The following is a 16,465-nucleotide window of genomic DNA, read 5'->3' on the forward strand; positions in this document are numbered from 1 at the left end:
GGCCACAGAACACGCGAACCCCTGACCTGCAGGTTCAAAGGGTGATTGCAACAGGGATATCAACGCTTCCCAGGTGTCGCGCCGGGGTTTCAAGCTGTGGCCTGTGGGTCACCTTCGTGTCTGCAGCAGGAGCATTGCCCGCTGAGCAATGGTGGTAAACCCTCGCCTCCGAGATGTCTGGGCGATTTGCAGTCAATAGGTTCGAATCGCCAAAGTCGTAAACAAAGTTTGGAAATAAAAAAACACTAATTACAGTGCTTAGAAGTGGGGGGAATACTTCACGAAGCGTTACATAAACGTGACATATTATTATTGTATAGGGATGGTAATTTGGGCGGCCCCAATAACCTACGCTTGTCTGGGCCTTGACGTGTTTTACCCCACCCTGGTATATCCAGCTCTAATGCGAACACCCTGTTTCCAGCCTGGGTCTTTACCAAAGGAACGCATTCTGGGACTTGTAGTCTTTCCAAACTCCGATTGAGCGAATTGGTCTAAAGGGCCTGGCGAGAAGCCTTAGTAAAAGGAAAGCCTGGCCTGCAAAGGGGGTGTCCTGGGGGGATGGAGTTATTGGGCCGCTAGCATTGGTGGCATGCGACACTGCTAGGCGATGCATTACATCTTTGCCAGCCAGCAGCCAGCTGGCAGTGTCAGAACACGGCTGCATGTTGTGGCCCCGCCATGTTCCGATCCTGTCATTTCATTTAACAGATCACTGCATTGTGGGACTTGAAGTCTTGCTTAGCGTCAAGTTAACACATTGGAGCTAAGAACCTCGTAGCAAAGACTTGCGAAACTGATGGAACGTGGACGCGGGGTCCCCGGTTACCCTGGCAACGGGGCCCGATGCGCGTGCTATAGAAAAGGCGGAACGCGATGAATACGTGATTCTTTGGCTGGAGTCGCTGGCCTGTAAGTGATAGGGGGTCTGGGGGTGTGGGTGTCACTGAAGGCATCCAGCCCGGAGCAGGCTGATACAGGCCGCATTGTTGTGCCTCGGTGCCCATCTGTTGTCTGGATTAACATCTCAAAGGGCCGCCGGGTCCTCGGGGACATCCCCCTGCCCCCTTGTCAGTCTCCTCGGCAATTCATCCGCAGGACCCTATTATCCGCCCCCCTCGAGTCAGATGGCAACAGCTGGCTCTCTTTGTGGCTTTCGAATGTCCCTCCAGCCAGGCCGCCGGGACACCATTGGAGGAGCGCGCTGGAGGGTCGGTGGGGGCTCGCGGGTGTCCCCCTTCCACACGAAACAAACAAGCGCCCCCCTTCCGACCATTGTCCTCCCCCGCTTCTTTTGAGAGGGGGATAGGCCGCTGGGATTGGTGGGCATTGAGTTTGGGGCGCAGGTGGCTGCCAAGCCCAAAGCGCGCTATAAAGCAGATGGTAGGAGGGAAGGACGTTTAATACAACGCCACCGCGCACCCTGGACTGGCAGAAGACTCCCAGGGGACAGAGGGGACAGTGGGCATAGGAGCCGATAGAGTGCCCAAGACTTCATTAAACACCCTCTCCCAGGAGCCCCCCAACGACAGACGGAGCAGCCGGGGACCCTTCAACAGGTGGTGACAAAAGGCATCCCTGGACAGATGGAGGCAGCAGGCACCCAGAAACAGATGGCGCTATCAGGGACCCTATTAGAGATGGTGGCATCAGAGACTCGCGGGGCGTCCCCAGGGACCCCAATACAGGGGGTGTCCCCAGGGGCCCAGGCAAGGATGGCATCAGGGGCCCAGGCTGTGGCGTCAGGGAGCCAGCCCCAGGTGGCGCCACCAGGGACCCTCTTAGAGGTGTTGGCATCAGAGAATCGGAGGGGGTCCCCAGGGACACCAATACAAGTGGTGTCACCAGGGGCCCAGACAACGATGGCACCAGGGGCCCAGGCAGTGGCACCAGGGAGCCAGCCACTGATGGTGGCGCCACCAGGGACCCTCATAGAGATGGTGGCGCCAGGGACCCGGCCACTGATGGTGGCGCCACTGTCTCAGCCACATAAGGTGATGCCTGAAATCCAGATGGTGGCAGAGTCCCAGGCACAGATGGAGGGGCAGAAGGACGCAGGCGCCCTGGACAGACCCAAGCACCTGGTGTATAAGAAGGTGAGTTCCCGGGGGTGAGGGGGGGGGCGCCAAGGAGGGACGCAAGGGGTCTTTCTTCTTTATAACTAACGTCTATTTTCAATTCATGTTTGAAACGTGGGCCTCAATACACACGTTTGCCCAGTTGCTAGGAAGACACCCACACCTCTTCTAGATGCTCACGGACAGAATCACACATACATTGGCATAGCATACTGGCAGCCACATATGCAAAGGCGTACACACATGCTCCTATACACACACACACACATAGAAACGGGCGCAAACGCAACGTCAAAGAATCCACCCCCTTATGCACACACACACACACGCGCCTATACAAAAAACAGATCTGTGCACACACACACACACACATATGCCCAGACTCCAGCACACATACTAACAACACACGTGCACACACACGTACAGGCGGTTAGACAGACATGAATACGTGCACACCCCCATTCACTCACGCACACACAAACAGGCCCATACTCAAATAATCCCCATGCACACACGCTCAGATACTGAGATACACACACACACACACGTTCACACACCTATTCATATACATAGTGACGAACACACACACAAACATGACTACACAGACACATACCCCGATTCCCACGCACAACAGTCGTGCACACATAGCCGTATCGTAGACACATAGAGACTGCCCCCATACACACCACCTTAACCCCAGTCTGTCCCTTGTTCACATGGCTCCACACACACCCCGCCCACCCAGGCGCAGACACACATAATGCCGCCTGCAGTCACCAGGACAGATCTACAGGTGGCGGGCGGTGCACAGAAAGCACGCATTGCACTCCCCCCCCCCTTCCTGTACATCTCGCTCTCCGGTGCAGGACCGCAGGATCGCCCGGCATGCGGTACATCTCTCCTGCCCGTTCTGCACTGCACCGACCTGTCTTCCAGTGCATGTCCTTCCCGTTGCACTGCAGCTGGACCTCAGTCCATTGCCCCGTGCTCTGCACACTTCCCCGCCCCGCAATGTGGGCCCGCTTCATGCAACTTTTTGCACTGCTGAAAAGTGGCTTGGCACTGCCGACACAAACCCTGATTCAGGGTGCAACGTGTACTTTTGTAGTGCAAAGTTTATTTTGTACCACAAAAAAGACTGCACTGCAAAATACACTTTGCACAGTTCCATGAATCAGGGTTTGTGTCGGCAGTGCACTCACTTTTCAGCAGTGCAGTCACTTTGAACCGTGCAAAAAAATGCCATCGGGCCCTGTCTATGTCCATATACCACAGTGCAAGCGCACCTCGCCCACCTAAGCAGTCCATGCCCCTGTTCTGCACACTACAGGTGTGCCTTTGCTAACAAGTCTATGCCCGTGTGCTGCACACTTCCCTATCTCGTATTGCACACATACCTATCCTGCACTTCAGCTGTGCCATGGGTCCATGCCCCTGTTCTGCATGTCTCCCTAATCGGCCTGTGCCCCACACTGCAGACTTCCCCACCCCACACTGCAGGGCTCGCGGTCTTGTGCCGTGTAGTCCCTACTGCGGAACATTTGATGCCGCCTCGACTCCACCAATATAACTTCCCTAAACTCCTCCCCCAAATGCCCCCCTCCCCACCCAGAGTCTCACTGCTGGCCAACCTCCCCCGCCTATACTACCTCTCCCACCCCCACGCTACGCATGATCCGCTCACTCTCACAGCCCCACTTGCACAAGCTCAAGGGGCCCCATGCCAGCTTCGAGAGGTTAGGATCCATAGGCGTTTATACGGCGCCAAACCCCCGCCCTGGCAGCGTCCCAGTGCCCAGGCGCCTCCGTGCAGTGGCAGACCGCGCCCCGCCAGGGGTACCCAGACTTTACACAGCTGGAGGAGGCAAAATAGGTGTGGGGAACTTTAGAGAATGGGAAGGCGGGAAATGCATGCTACACACACTGGGCGCGGTGGGGGGCGGGGCAGCGGGGAAGGATGGGCTGCGATAGCATGTGTGCATGTCAGGCCTGTTAGGTGGCCCACCGTTCTGCAAACACGGGGGGGGGGCGAGATGCCCTCGCGTGTGGGAGTGATGCAAGGGGTAGCGGGCAAGGGAACGCGGCTGCATGCACGGGGGTCTTCAGAGTGGGCTTCAGCAATCCTGGGAGTCTGGGGGCGAATGCGTCCCCCACCTCTGTGTGCTGTGCCTAATCCACCGCAATCCACAGTGAGAAACTGGAGGCTGATTGCCACAGGCCGGCTGCGTCCATTAGACTGTGTTAGCGGCAGAGGTGCACGTGTGACACACAGGGTGGGTAGTGTGGGAAGAGCCAGGTGCCTTCCTTCTGTACAGAGTGGAACTCTGGCTCCCTTCTGTTATGTTACTATGCCTTGGCGGTTACCATAAGCCCATGGCATGCTTTGTTACTTGGACATGGGTGGGTCCTTACCATGGTTCTTGCTTGTAAAGAAGGAGCTACAGGCCATGGGTCCGAGTGCTGGACTCGCCCTGGTATAATAAATGGAGATTTTGAAACTCCCACTGTAAAGGCTCTTAGAGGAAATCAGCGCAAGGCCGGTAGCATGGGACCAGTTCACCGGATACTGGCCCCTGAAGTCCTCCCTGTGCTGCGCACATTATCTGCACCAGAGCAGATGTGAGCGCTTTGAAACACATTGTGTATAGGCGCTATATAAATAAACTATCATATCATATCATACATTCGCATCGGCTTTCTGCCCCTGGCCGCCTTAAGGAACACATGGACTCAGGATGTTGCACCAATCTGTCCACTAGTTAAGGTGGCAATGGAAAACATGGCTGACTTCCTGTGGCTGTGTCCACAGCAGGGTGACTTGAGGAGAAGATCTTGAAAGCCTCGCACAGTGGCAGAGGCTGTGCCCCTGGTGCCTAGCTGCAAAGGCTTCTGCTGCAAACTTTGCTACAGGCTGGTGTTTGCTGAGGGCTTGCAGAAGAAGTACTTTTACTGGTTGATCTAGAGAGACCTTTCTGGCCTGCCTTTTACCCATTCGACTTCCGGTCGGACCTACTCTACTTCTTGGCCTCATTGAGGTATAGTAGTTGAGGGCCAGTGGCAGATGAACGGCGAGTGCCTGTAAGATGGGGCCCAGATCCTCCGAGTGTGATGGCTTATATGCATTTGTTTTGTACTTCTTTGTTTCATTATATTCCATAATTCTTAACTGTGTTATTCTACGATTAGCCTTGATATTGTAATAATGACTTGATGTTTTATCGCGTTTGCATCATTGGTAATTCTTATCGAAATAAAGTACAAACAAGAGAACTTGTACATCGCGTTATGCCACAGTAAGGGCACCTCACAGGACTGAGGGGGCACGGAAGGAATCTTTCAGGTTGCCAGCCAACAACGAGAACACAAGTGCAAAAAAGGATGAGCACTGGGGGGGAGAAGGGGGACCTGCAGCCAGCCAAAGTGCGGAGAATATGTGTGAAATAGAAGGACTGGTGGGCAAGAGAAACGGTGATCTGTGCACCTTGATTACAACATTCTCACCCCTTTGATAAATGTCAGCCCAGGCTGGTCAGGTCACATTTCATTGTGATCTGGTACTTGTGGTTTCATTATTTTTTTATCAATAATGCAGGACTAAAAATCTTAATGAAAACACAAATGTTTGTCCATCTCATACACCATGGCATAGTCTGTGAATGCTGCCTCACAGTAGGTGGGTGCGTGGCTCTGGCGGCGAGTTCAGGGCGTTGATAGCCTGGTGGTGGTACCGTCAGATGGCATTGTAGGTGACTGTGGTACTATCTCACCGGCACTGGTGGTGGCAGACGGGTGGTGCTTTTTCAACGCTGTTGCTGGTGGAAAGCGGCTCTTTGGGGAGGTGCTAATTAGCGCTTGTAGTCATGTCGCTGTAAAAGCCTTTTTCTCATATCTCCAGGTAATCAAGCCCCAGATTGAGAGGAAGCGTCGCGAGAGAATCAACGCTAGTCTCAGCCACCTGAGGGCCCTCCTCCAGGAGCCCACCAAACCAGGCCGAAAGGTGAGTACTCTCCTTGTGTGTGTGTGTGTGTGTGTGTGATCTTGGGACTGAAAGCTGAGACCACAGTTCCATGGAGAACCCCTAGAGACTCCCGCCCTTGCCATGTCCACACGTCTACATTGCAAGACCCCTCGCCCAGCCGAGACTAACCTCTGGGGCTCCCACTGAAGAACCTCACCCGGGTAAAGCATGGCACCTCCAGCCTGGGGTTGGATCCCGGGAACCCTTGCATTGCCAAAAAGACCCACTATCAGCTGCACCTCCTCAAAGGCATTCTCCATTTCCTCACCTTCCCCAGGAATTCAATGGGCCTCATTACGAGTCACCCGGTCCGGAAAGAACGGTGGTGGTAAATCCGCCACCACCGTTCTTTCTGGACCGGCTGATTCCGAGTCCTGCAGGTGGGAGGTGTCACTCCCGCCAGGTCTGACCTGGCGGGTTTAACACCACCTGCCTGCAGGCGGACGTAGAAACACCGGCACCATTACAGCATGGTGCCGGTGTTTCCACTTCCCCATTCCCATGGAGTCCTAAAGGACTCCATGGGAATGGGGATTTACCGAATTCTGCCTCTGGAATTCCCGGGTCACCGGGGTCGTAATGCCCCGGTAATTCCGGGAATCACAGAGGCGGAATGGTAATACGAGTCCGGCGGTAACCTGCCGGTTTTTCTGGCTCGGTTATCGCCGGACTCGTAATGTCTCCAGAGCTCTGGTCCTCTCTAGGGTAGATTACTGCAACAGCTCCTTCCTCAATTTTCCTTTATGCCCCTTTCAGCCCCTGCAACTAATCCAGAATAAGACTGTTGAGACTTATCCTTGGCTCAACCCGAGGGATCGCATCTCTCCAGCCCTGAAATCTCTCCACTGGCTCCCGGTTGCTACAAGGATCAAGTTCAAGACCCTCTGCATCATCCTCATCTCTCTGCCCCTAAATTCCTCCCGGCTAGAGCCCTTCGGTCTTCAAGCTGCAACTCTCTGCAGATCAGACGTTTCTCTAAGCAGAGCGGTGGGGGAAGATCTCTCTCCTCTGCAGGAGCCTCCCTCTGGAATAGCCTCCCTGCCCGTCTCAGGCTTGAGCCGGATCACCTTAAGTTCCAGAATCTCCTCAGGACTTTCCTTTCCTCTTCTTCCTTCCCTCTCCCCTGCTAATACTAGGTCTGCCACATTGACTGGCTCCCTGGTTTCCTCTTAGTTCTACAGGGCATCAGCCCCGCTGCCCAGTCCACCCCCCTCCTCGCACTTAGCATGTTGACCCTCACACTCTGCGCCCCATGCATTCCCTGGCACTTGCCCTCCTGGCTTCCCCTTATCACCCGCCCAGCCTGTGACCGCCCCCTCCTCCACCACGCCCTGTTCATTTGCACTCTCTCCTCTGTACCCTGCACTTCCCTTCCCACCCTAGTACTTTTCTTTATCGCACAGACCTGCACCCCCCCCCCCTTTGCTTGCACTTCTTATCATTGTACACACACAATCCGAGTGTCATAAGGCCTAGTAGGAGAGTTGTTATCTTTCTCTCTTGTGCCCCCCACCCCCATTTTTTGTCTTGTGGCGCCTTGAAAGACCATTTGTTGTATATGCGCCAATAAAATAAATAAATAAAACCCAGATGAGATCCCCACCCTCAGATTGACCTCAAAACACCCCAGTACTAAACCGCTTCTTGATCTGCCCGAGAAGCCCACAGTAAGGTTTCCAATCACAGGTCCTCTGTCCCTGTAGACACCCCTTGTTACTAAACCCTAAAGATCCTACCTGGTGACGGAGGCCCCCAAGTACCCCCACTGAATGACTTGCTGCTGCACGACTACCCTGGGGCACAGCCTCAGGGCCCTGTGCTAGGACTGACCCCCGATACCTTGCACATCCAATACTCAAACTGAAGACCCTCTGGCAGAATAGGGCCTGCAGGAGACTACCCACCGTAGGATTAAGCACCTGGAACTCCACTCTGACACAGGCATCCGTGACCTCCAGACCTCACCTACAGAAGGACCTCCAAAACCCCTGCTCTAAATGGAAACACGCAAGTGCAGGCACTCACGATCCCAGAGTACCTGCTTACTGTTGAGAAGTGCAGGTACTCAGGCCCGCAAGTACCTGCCCATATAAAGCACTGCTCCAAACTGACACCTAGCACTGCCTGTTTGCGACTAACCCTTGGGAATCCCATCCGGTGACAGGCTGCTAAAAATCCTATCCGCCCACCCACTCGCGCTAGTTTTAAGTCTCCCATTCTCCTTGTGTCTCGCTCTCTATCTATCGTTCTCTGCTTTCTGTTTCTCTTGATCGCTCTAATCCGGCCACTCTCACTCTATCTCCAATCGCTCCTGTTCTTTGGCGTGGTTTCTCCTTGTCTCTCGCTCTCTATCTCGCAATCTCTCGTTCTGCGTCTCTCTGCTTGTTGTTTCTCTTGGTCTCTCACATTCGCTCCTGTTCCTTGCCTCTCGGAGGGGGTTTCTCCTTGGCTCTCGCACAGTTTCTCGCAATCTCTCGTCCCGTGTCTCTCTGTTTCCTCCAGACTGTCTCTCACACGCGCACTCTCTCTCTCTCTCCCGCAGGAGTCGGTCTCTTCCCGCCTGGACAAGGCTCACATCCTGGAGATGGCTGTCCTGCGTGTGCAGTGCCTTCAGCAGGCAGGTAAGTCCCTTCCGCTCAGTAGCACGCCGAGTCACACGGAACGCATGCAGACCAACGGGGCCCGGGGTGTGTGCGTGGCACGTGTACCGCCGCCTCTGCCCATTCCAATGGAAAGCGGAACATCCAGCCCCCGGGTAGGCATCCGCAGCCCTGCGCCGATAACGGGTCACGTAGAACTTCAGCTATCAGAATGCGCAGAAAAAACCGGGGCCAGGCGGGATGTGTGCTTCCGGGGATACCCCAGTCAATACCGTTTTGCAGCTGGCCTGGAGTAAATTTCCAGGACATGAAAGGGGCTTTTCAGAACTCCCCCACCGCCCCGTGAGGCAATAAAAGGCCAGAGTTAAAAGAGGTGTTTATCCCTAAGGGGAGCCCCAGAGACAAAGCGTGTTCCTCTTTGTTGGGTCCACCCTGAGGGTCCACCCCTCCTCCAATACACCGGGGTCACCGACGCCGTAACTCTGCACGCAGCAGTGCCCGTCTAAATACCCCCCCTCCCCTCACCCCCTTGGAATATACCACAGGAATAGAACCGACCCCAAATTCCAGTGTGCACACCGTACTGCCGGTTTAATTAAAATGGACTCGATTCCCGCAACTATACACGGGCCTGTACAGTACCCCGACTTACTAGAAGGGCAGCAACCCCTTTCTATTATAGGAAATAACCGCTGCGTGTCGCAAGAGGCAGACTCAGGGTTTGAAAAACAAAACGCGATTCTAAATCAGCGAGTTCTCACAAACCGAATATCCGCGCTCTCGGTGCCAGTGGCCACGGCGAGATGGCCATTAAGTTCTGTTTTTTGCTTAGGATTCTAGGAATTGTAGTTTTCCTAAATGTTCAATGGGGAAGAAAACAACTAAAAGTCCCAGAATCCAAAGGGAAAAAATGAACAGCACTGGATGGCCTCCTTACATCGGCAGGGGAAACTTGAGAGCTCTGTCATATATACCCGGGAGGACAGCTCAGGGGCAACGTGCTCGCCTTGGAAACAAGACGACACGGAGCAACACAGGTTCGATCCCCGGTTCCGCGCTTAGAAACCTCTGGGTATTAAGCGCGTTATAAATAACCTATCATATCATATACACCAAAAGGTCCAGCCAGTCTGCTAAAGAGTACCTTCACCTCGCGTTACAGTGGTGAAATTAGACCAATATAGAGAGTTGTGTTACCTAAACAATATAAACTAGCTGCCAAAAAAAACTTCGCTCGTGACACCTGGACACTAAAATGTATATATGTTCTTGTCCGTAACTTTGCGACATTACAGGTTTGAGTATGAAAACAACCCGTAACATTCTGCTGATATTGAGTTAAAGACCTCGATCCGATGGCAGGCAGATAAAACCGTGATGGGAGATTCACATCAAAGGCTGACATGACATGCAAGGGAAGCAGCGCGGAACTCTACACATGGCCATACACCTGGCAACCAGTGTTGGCTTATGACAAATGGAAACTAACTTTGTAAATACGGAAACTGCCCATGTGGCTCATGTTTTGTAATATTAGCAAAATATCATCAGAAAAGTAACATTTTCGTTTTGAGTTGCAAATTAAATTTCTGATTACTGACAGTAAGACAAACAAAAAAAAATACGTTAAAGAAAGAAAAAAAAAAGTTTACGGTGCTCCTGGAACGAGAAGATTCGCCCCAACCATCTGGAACTCAATGCTGGCAGAGGCTGCAAATGCCCCATCAGAAGACTAAAAACATGGCTCTCTCATCAGCACCCGGCAGGTTACCGGTCATTTGGTCGAAAAAAAAAAGGTCGACAGGACAAATGGTCGACGCAATTTGTGTTACCTAAACAATATAAACTAGCTGCAAAAAAAAACTTCGCTCGTGACACCTGGACACTAAAACTGAATGTATATATGTTCTTGTCCGTAACTTTGCGACATTACAGGTTTGAATATGAAAACAACCTGTCGAAAGACAAATAGTCGAATTTTTTTTCTTTTGTATTTTCACATTTTGTTGTTTTTTTGGGGGGGGGGGTCCCCCCCAGCCCCCTTTTTTTGCTTTAAAACCCTTTTTTTCCTAAACGAAAACCTGAAAAATATATATAAAAATAAAAAAAAAATTCAACCATTTGTCTTTCGACCAAATTGCGTCGACCATTTGTCTGTCGACCAATTTTCTGTCGACCAAATGACCGGACAGCCACCCGGCAGACGAATAAAAATCACTGCCTTGCTCCACCAACAGTACTGCGCTACTGTATAACATGCCAAGGCCAGTTCCTGCACCTCCCTCCCCCACTGTAAAGCGCTCCGATGCTACAATTGTGCTATAAACAAGAAAATAAAATAATAATAAAAAGATGTGCTTTTGTGTAAATAATAAGAGCGCTGTCAACAGATAGCGCTGAAGGCTTTACTCTTTCATGGTGTTTGAGGTCATCCAAACAAGATACTGAAAATTCTTTGTTTCAAACACATTCATTTAGAGAATGTTTTATTACACAGTCTCATACAAGAGCAAGGACTGGAGGTGCAATACATAGCCATGTAAACATAAAAAACAAATAAAGGACAGCATCTATGGCAAAAACAGGCGCTATAAACAATCAGGAGAGAAATAGAGCAACGAGGAGAGACACGAAGGGGAGGAGCCCAGCATGAACAAAAGATATACATCATGAAAGGGACCCCATCATGCATTATAATCATCTGGAGACCTTTTCCTTTGCTGACAATAACACCGCGCCGTGCGTCCAGTCTTCAGGCTGTGGCTTATCGAACCTTTGCATTTTCTTAAGATAATTTTCTTGGACATTGTTAAAGCTCTGTTCAACCAGTATTTAGTCTCATAAGACACATTTGGAATCAATGGCAATTGACCAGCATTGACCCCCTAGGGATGGTACAATGTGTCACTATCTCCATTCTATTAATACCATCACCCCAATAATCTCTGTGTGTTCTATCATAGCTTGACGGTGTGTTGAGATATGTAACTCAGTATGCAAGGTTGCCCCAGCGGCAGCTCTACCTGTACCCGATAATGATCTTTCTAGATCTCAAAAACTTTACACCACATAAAAGCACTTTAAAAGTGGGGGCACACCGGTGGGCTTGACGATGGCTTTAGGCATAGGGGGGGGGGGCACACATATTTTGACATAGGCCCCTGCTTATCATCATCATTAATCTTATTCCTGGAGGCTCAGGGGCTCAAATAACTGGGGGGTGTGGAGAGGGGTCAGAAACAGTACGGCACGCAAGCAATCCGGGACTTGCAGGGGTATATAGGAGTGACAGGCCAGTATCATGCCGGCAGGGTGCTCTGTGCTGTACACATGCCATGAAGTTACTAACTCGATCCTACTCTTTTTTTGCAGCCTCTCAGGACAAAGGTTTCTCCGCTGGATTCACCCACTGCCTGTCTCTGATCGACACCTTCCTCACTTCACAGACCCCCGTGGGCAGCGCTCTTCAACCCAAACTGGCACAGTACCTGGGAAGTGCGCTCCGACCAATGCAGGCCCAGAACGAGGACCTGGCTGGTGCCCCGCCACCAATGCAGATCAAGGACCAGGGCAGCATCCTACACCAACCGCAGTCTGGGAACCAGATGCAGGTTGGCAACCAGGGAAGTGCCCACCAACTGCAACATGCCAAGGACCAGGGAAATGGCCTTCGAGCGATGCAGGGCAATACCCTTCATCTACCGCAGGATGAGAACCAGGGCAGGCCCAAACAACATATGCAGGTTGAAAACCAAGGCAGTGCCCTCCGGTTGCTGCAAGCCAAAAACCAGGACACTGGCCTTCCACCGGTGCAAGCCCAGAAGCACCAGCAGCGCAGTGCCCGCCAACTGGTACAAGTTGAGAACCAGCTTAGTTTGCTAGGACTATTGCGGACCCAGAAACAGGGCGGATCACCCAAACCCATGCATGCAGAGAACAGGGATGCTGTCATTAAACCAATGCAGCCCGAAAAGCAGGGCAATACCTGCCGGATACAGAAAGCTGAACACCAGGTCAGACTCCAGGTTGCTAGGAATCAGAGCACTGCACTTAGACCATTACAAGCACAGAACCATAACCAGAGCAGAGCCCTCCGGCCAACGCAGGGCGAGAACCTTGCCTGTGCCTTGCGACCTATGCAGGCTGCAAAGCAGAGTAGAACCCTTCAACCAATACAGCTGCAATGCCATAACCAGGGGAGTGCCATCAGACTACAAGGGGCCCAAAACCAGGGTGGTGCCCTGTGGCCAATGCAAGCCCAGAACAGTAACAAGAGCGGTACCCTCCAACCTTCGCAGGACGAAAACCACAGCAGAGCCCTCCGACCGATACAGACAGGGACCCATACCCAGGCCAACGCCCGACTACAGCAGGTTAAGAACTACAACCATGGTAGTGCCCCCCAACCGCTGCAGGCTAAGGCTCAGGACAGTATGCTGAGGCCATTGCAGGTAGAGAACCAGGGCAGCACCCTCAAAATACAGCAGACCAATAAAGAGGGCAGTGCACTCCGAACAATCCTTGCCCAGAACCACAGCAGTGCCCCCCGGCCCAGAGAAACCCAAGCCACAGAGAACGGTCACCGAGTTGCCACAAGCAGAACCCATCTCACACCTCAATCCGGCAATGAGGAAAACGCAACCCAGGATGATCAGGCAAACCAGACCCACGGCAAGGAGAGCGAGACCCAAGACAAGGAGAACGTTCATCCGGTGGAGCTTAGGTCATGGCAGGGCTTCGACCAGACACCCGGGCCCTGGGAGCGCCCAGGGGATCTGGGATGTGACACTCGCCCTCACCCGTGGAAGGGGGCTAGGAGGTTGGCCTTCACACCCCCAGGTGCAAACACAGGGGAGCAACAGAAGGCCCACCGGACTCCGATAAAGAAGAGAGCCTTGCGTGCCCTACGCTTGGCCAGGGAGAGCCTGGCAAGGACACAAGCTGCCACCCCTGTCCACTCTGGGCCCTCACAGTTGGCATCCATGGGAGACAGTCAGTCTCTCTTACAAGCCCCATCATCAGAGCCTATGTGGAGGCCATGGTGACGGTGCAGCCCAAGCACAGACTCTGGCGACTCTGAGCCCCAATCACAGACTCTGGGGGAGAAGGGCCTTCTAAAAGCAGGGTGGCACATTTACACCTTTAACTTATTTTTGCATGTGTGTTTGTGTGTAAATTATTTATATTTCTTTGAGTTTCCTATGCAAATAAATTGTTTCCGCTTTGTGCTAAATGTGAATTTTTATAACATAAGGCGGTTCTATTACAGCCTCCTTGTAACAAAGCCACTAAACACTGCTGTTCTCATACTACTGCTTCTAATGAGCCGGATGGGTTTCCATATGGCTGGCACCTGTGACCGCTCACCTCCACTGGCTCCACTGGATGAGGTCCCAGAGCCTCAATAGTGGATCTGGATTGGCTCCACCTCTTCTCCAGGGCTGGGACCTTTACGCATTACACAAACAAATGAGTAAACTTGCCTGTCTCTGCGGAAAATGTGCACAAAATAATATTCATTATAAAACCCAACCTACATATCCTCAAGTCTTCCTTCATAAGAAGCGCAACATGTTGGTTATCACTAAAAAGCACAGGGCAGATCAGGTGCTAGGTGTATTGGGCTAGCTAGTATTGTTGGCAACTAGCTTTCCAGATTACATGGCTCTCTTCCTCAGACAGAGACATCCATGCCGCCTTGAAGCCTAGCAGCCCGACGAAGGAGTTGTCCTAACATCATCTCTGCAAGATCCTGTGTAGTATTTTCTTTAAGCAACACGCTGTTCTCTTGTTGTTTGTCAGGCTAACACTATATTTGAAAACTAAAAAGCGATGCATGGAGTGTTTTGAATTAATCATAACTAGTGGCATTGCTCTACACTCCATCGTTTTTAGCCTGTCTCTAAATGAGACCAGCTATATGCAGATCACAAATGGCACTCATGTCTGGGTCTACCCTCTCACAGATAAGCTAAGACCAAAAGGTGACTGGACAGAAGAGTTAGAATTAATAATAACTACTAGTAATGCTCTTGGCAACGCCCCATACCATCATTTTAAGCTGTCGTTATCTTGTGCGGAATTGATGTGGCCTGGCAGCGCAAGCTGGAATGCTCCTTATGGTTTGGACCAAACCCATGTTGCCCATGTGTTTCCTCTTCTGCATTGGCATTACAGGCAGAAAACGGATGGCATGGACGTCTGTTCAAAGCAGTGCCCAGTCATTAGGATTGAATTCAACCCTCTTCAGTGGTGCCCTGCACGGGTGCATGCCCAGGCGTGGGTTCCACGCGAGTTGTGCACGATCCAAGTCAAACCTCAAGTATAATGCACAGCGAGGTGGCAAGGTGTGTGGAGCGGCTTCTGGTATGAAAGGCACAGTGAGTAAAAGCAGTGGCTGCGAACTCTCAAGTGGTTAATAACCACTGAACAGGTTATCATGTCTGTTCTTGCGAGAGAGGGGCGCCCGCTACCTTTGTAAAACTATTCGTTAAGGACCCTGGGATTGGTAACCCTAGGTCTCCTGGGGGCAACCAGACGTGGTCTCCCTCTCACTGTGCTTAGAGAGGCATCACCTCACTGATGATCCCCAACAAGGGTGAAACACGTGTATGGGGTTGCTGGTGGTACTCTCGTTCAGATTGGAATTGCCATTGTATTTCGGTGCTGGACTGCCCCTGGGCAGGACAAAGACTGATATGCAAATGGATATTTCCCATCTGTGAAAGGCACAGTGAGTAAAAGCAGTGGCTGCGAACTCTCAAGTGGTTAATAACCACTGAACAGGTTATCATGTCTGTTCTTGCGAGAGAGGGGCGCCCGCTACCTTTGTAAAACTATTTGTTAAGGACCCTGGGATTGGTAACCCTAGGTCTCCTGGGGGCAACCAGACGTGGTCTCCCTCTCACTGTGCTTAGAGAGGCATCAGCTTCACCTCACTGATGATCCCCAACAAGGGTGAAACACGTGTATGGGGTTGCTGGTGGTACTCTCGTTCAGATTGGAATTGCCATTGTATTTCGGTGCTGGACTGCCCCTGGGCAGGACAAAGACTGATATGCAAATGGATATTTCCCATCTGTGAAAGGCACAGTGAGTATAAGCAGTGGCTGCAAACTCTCAAGTGGTTAATAACCACTGAACAGGTTATCATGTCTGTTCTTGCGAGAGAGGGGCGCCCGCTACCTTTGTAAAACTAACTGCTTCTGGTATGTGGCCTAGCTGTTTGGGCTGAACCTCCTCTTTTGGGGTAGCAACAAGCATGGGGTTTCCCCTTCTGTACTGGCAACACATTTTTGCACGAGAAAGGGAATTGGAGACTTTACTTTAGAAAAACCAGTATCAATGTTCTCATTAGGTGTCAGCAATCCCTGCACCCGGCTTCCCCAAATGTAGCTGGGCTAGATGTGGCTTCTATGTTATTTTATGAACGGTGACCCGTTTTCTGGCTACCTGAACTGACACACCTTAGACCAAACATCCCTCTTCCATAGGCTAGGAAAGTAGATCCAACTGGCCCATTTCCCAGTCACAAACCCCCTGCAAGAGCAGAAGGCTGGCAACGCAAGAACCCACCGAGGCGGCGAGTAGTAGCTCCTAACTGAGACTGCTCACCTGTGCCAACCTCAAACCTACAGGGCAGGGCACGGGTACTCTAGAGTCCCTCAGCCGGTTTGAGGCAAGGTTCCTGCCCAGGCATGGACAGTGTGGGGATGAGGTTCTGGGGTTTAGATCCTTTGACCAGGTCAGTGTAACCTACCTATCACTCT

At 51.9% G+C, this 16,465-nt stretch overlaps 1 protein-coding gene across 1 annotated transcript; it reads left to right on the forward strand.

Moving 5' to 3' along the window:
• Positions 1-1,452: 1,452 nt before the first annotated feature.
• LOC138579519 (protein FAM186A-like) lies at positions 1,453-13,924 on the forward strand. Its single transcript, XM_069649835.1, has 4 exons — positions 1,453-2,096; positions 5,974-6,075; positions 8,639-8,717; positions 12,069-13,924. The coding sequence occupies exons 1-4, from the start codon at positions 1,587-1,589 to the stop codon at positions 13,739-13,741; spliced, it is 2,364 nt and encodes a 787-aa protein (XP_069505936.1). The 5' UTR covers positions 1,453-1,586; the 3' UTR covers positions 13,742-13,924.
• Positions 13,925-16,465: the final 2,541 nt, after the last annotated feature.

Source organism: Ambystoma mexicanum, chromosome 3p, assembly GCF_040938575.1.
Source record: "Ambystoma mexicanum isolate Mex_15411 chromosome 3p, UKY_AmexF1_1, whole genome shotgun sequence".
Lineage (NCBI taxonomy): Eukaryota > Metazoa > Chordata > Amphibia > Caudata > Ambystomatidae > Ambystoma > Ambystoma mexicanum.

Bases quoted from the DNA above. Each gene is read 5' to 3' on its own strand.
- LOC138579519 (XM_069649835.1), top strand. From the start codon at position 1,587: ATGGAGGCAGCAGGCACCCAGAAACAGATGGCGCTATCAGGGACCCTA. The intron at 2,097-5,973 runs GTGAGTTCCCGG...TCATATCTCCAG, and splicing joins AGCACCTGGTGTATAAGAAG to GTAATCAAGCCCCAGATTGA. The intron at 8,718-12,068 runs GTAAGTCCCTTC...CTTTTTTTGCAG, and splicing joins GCAGTGCCTTCAGCAGGCAG to CCTCTCAGGACAAAGGTTTC.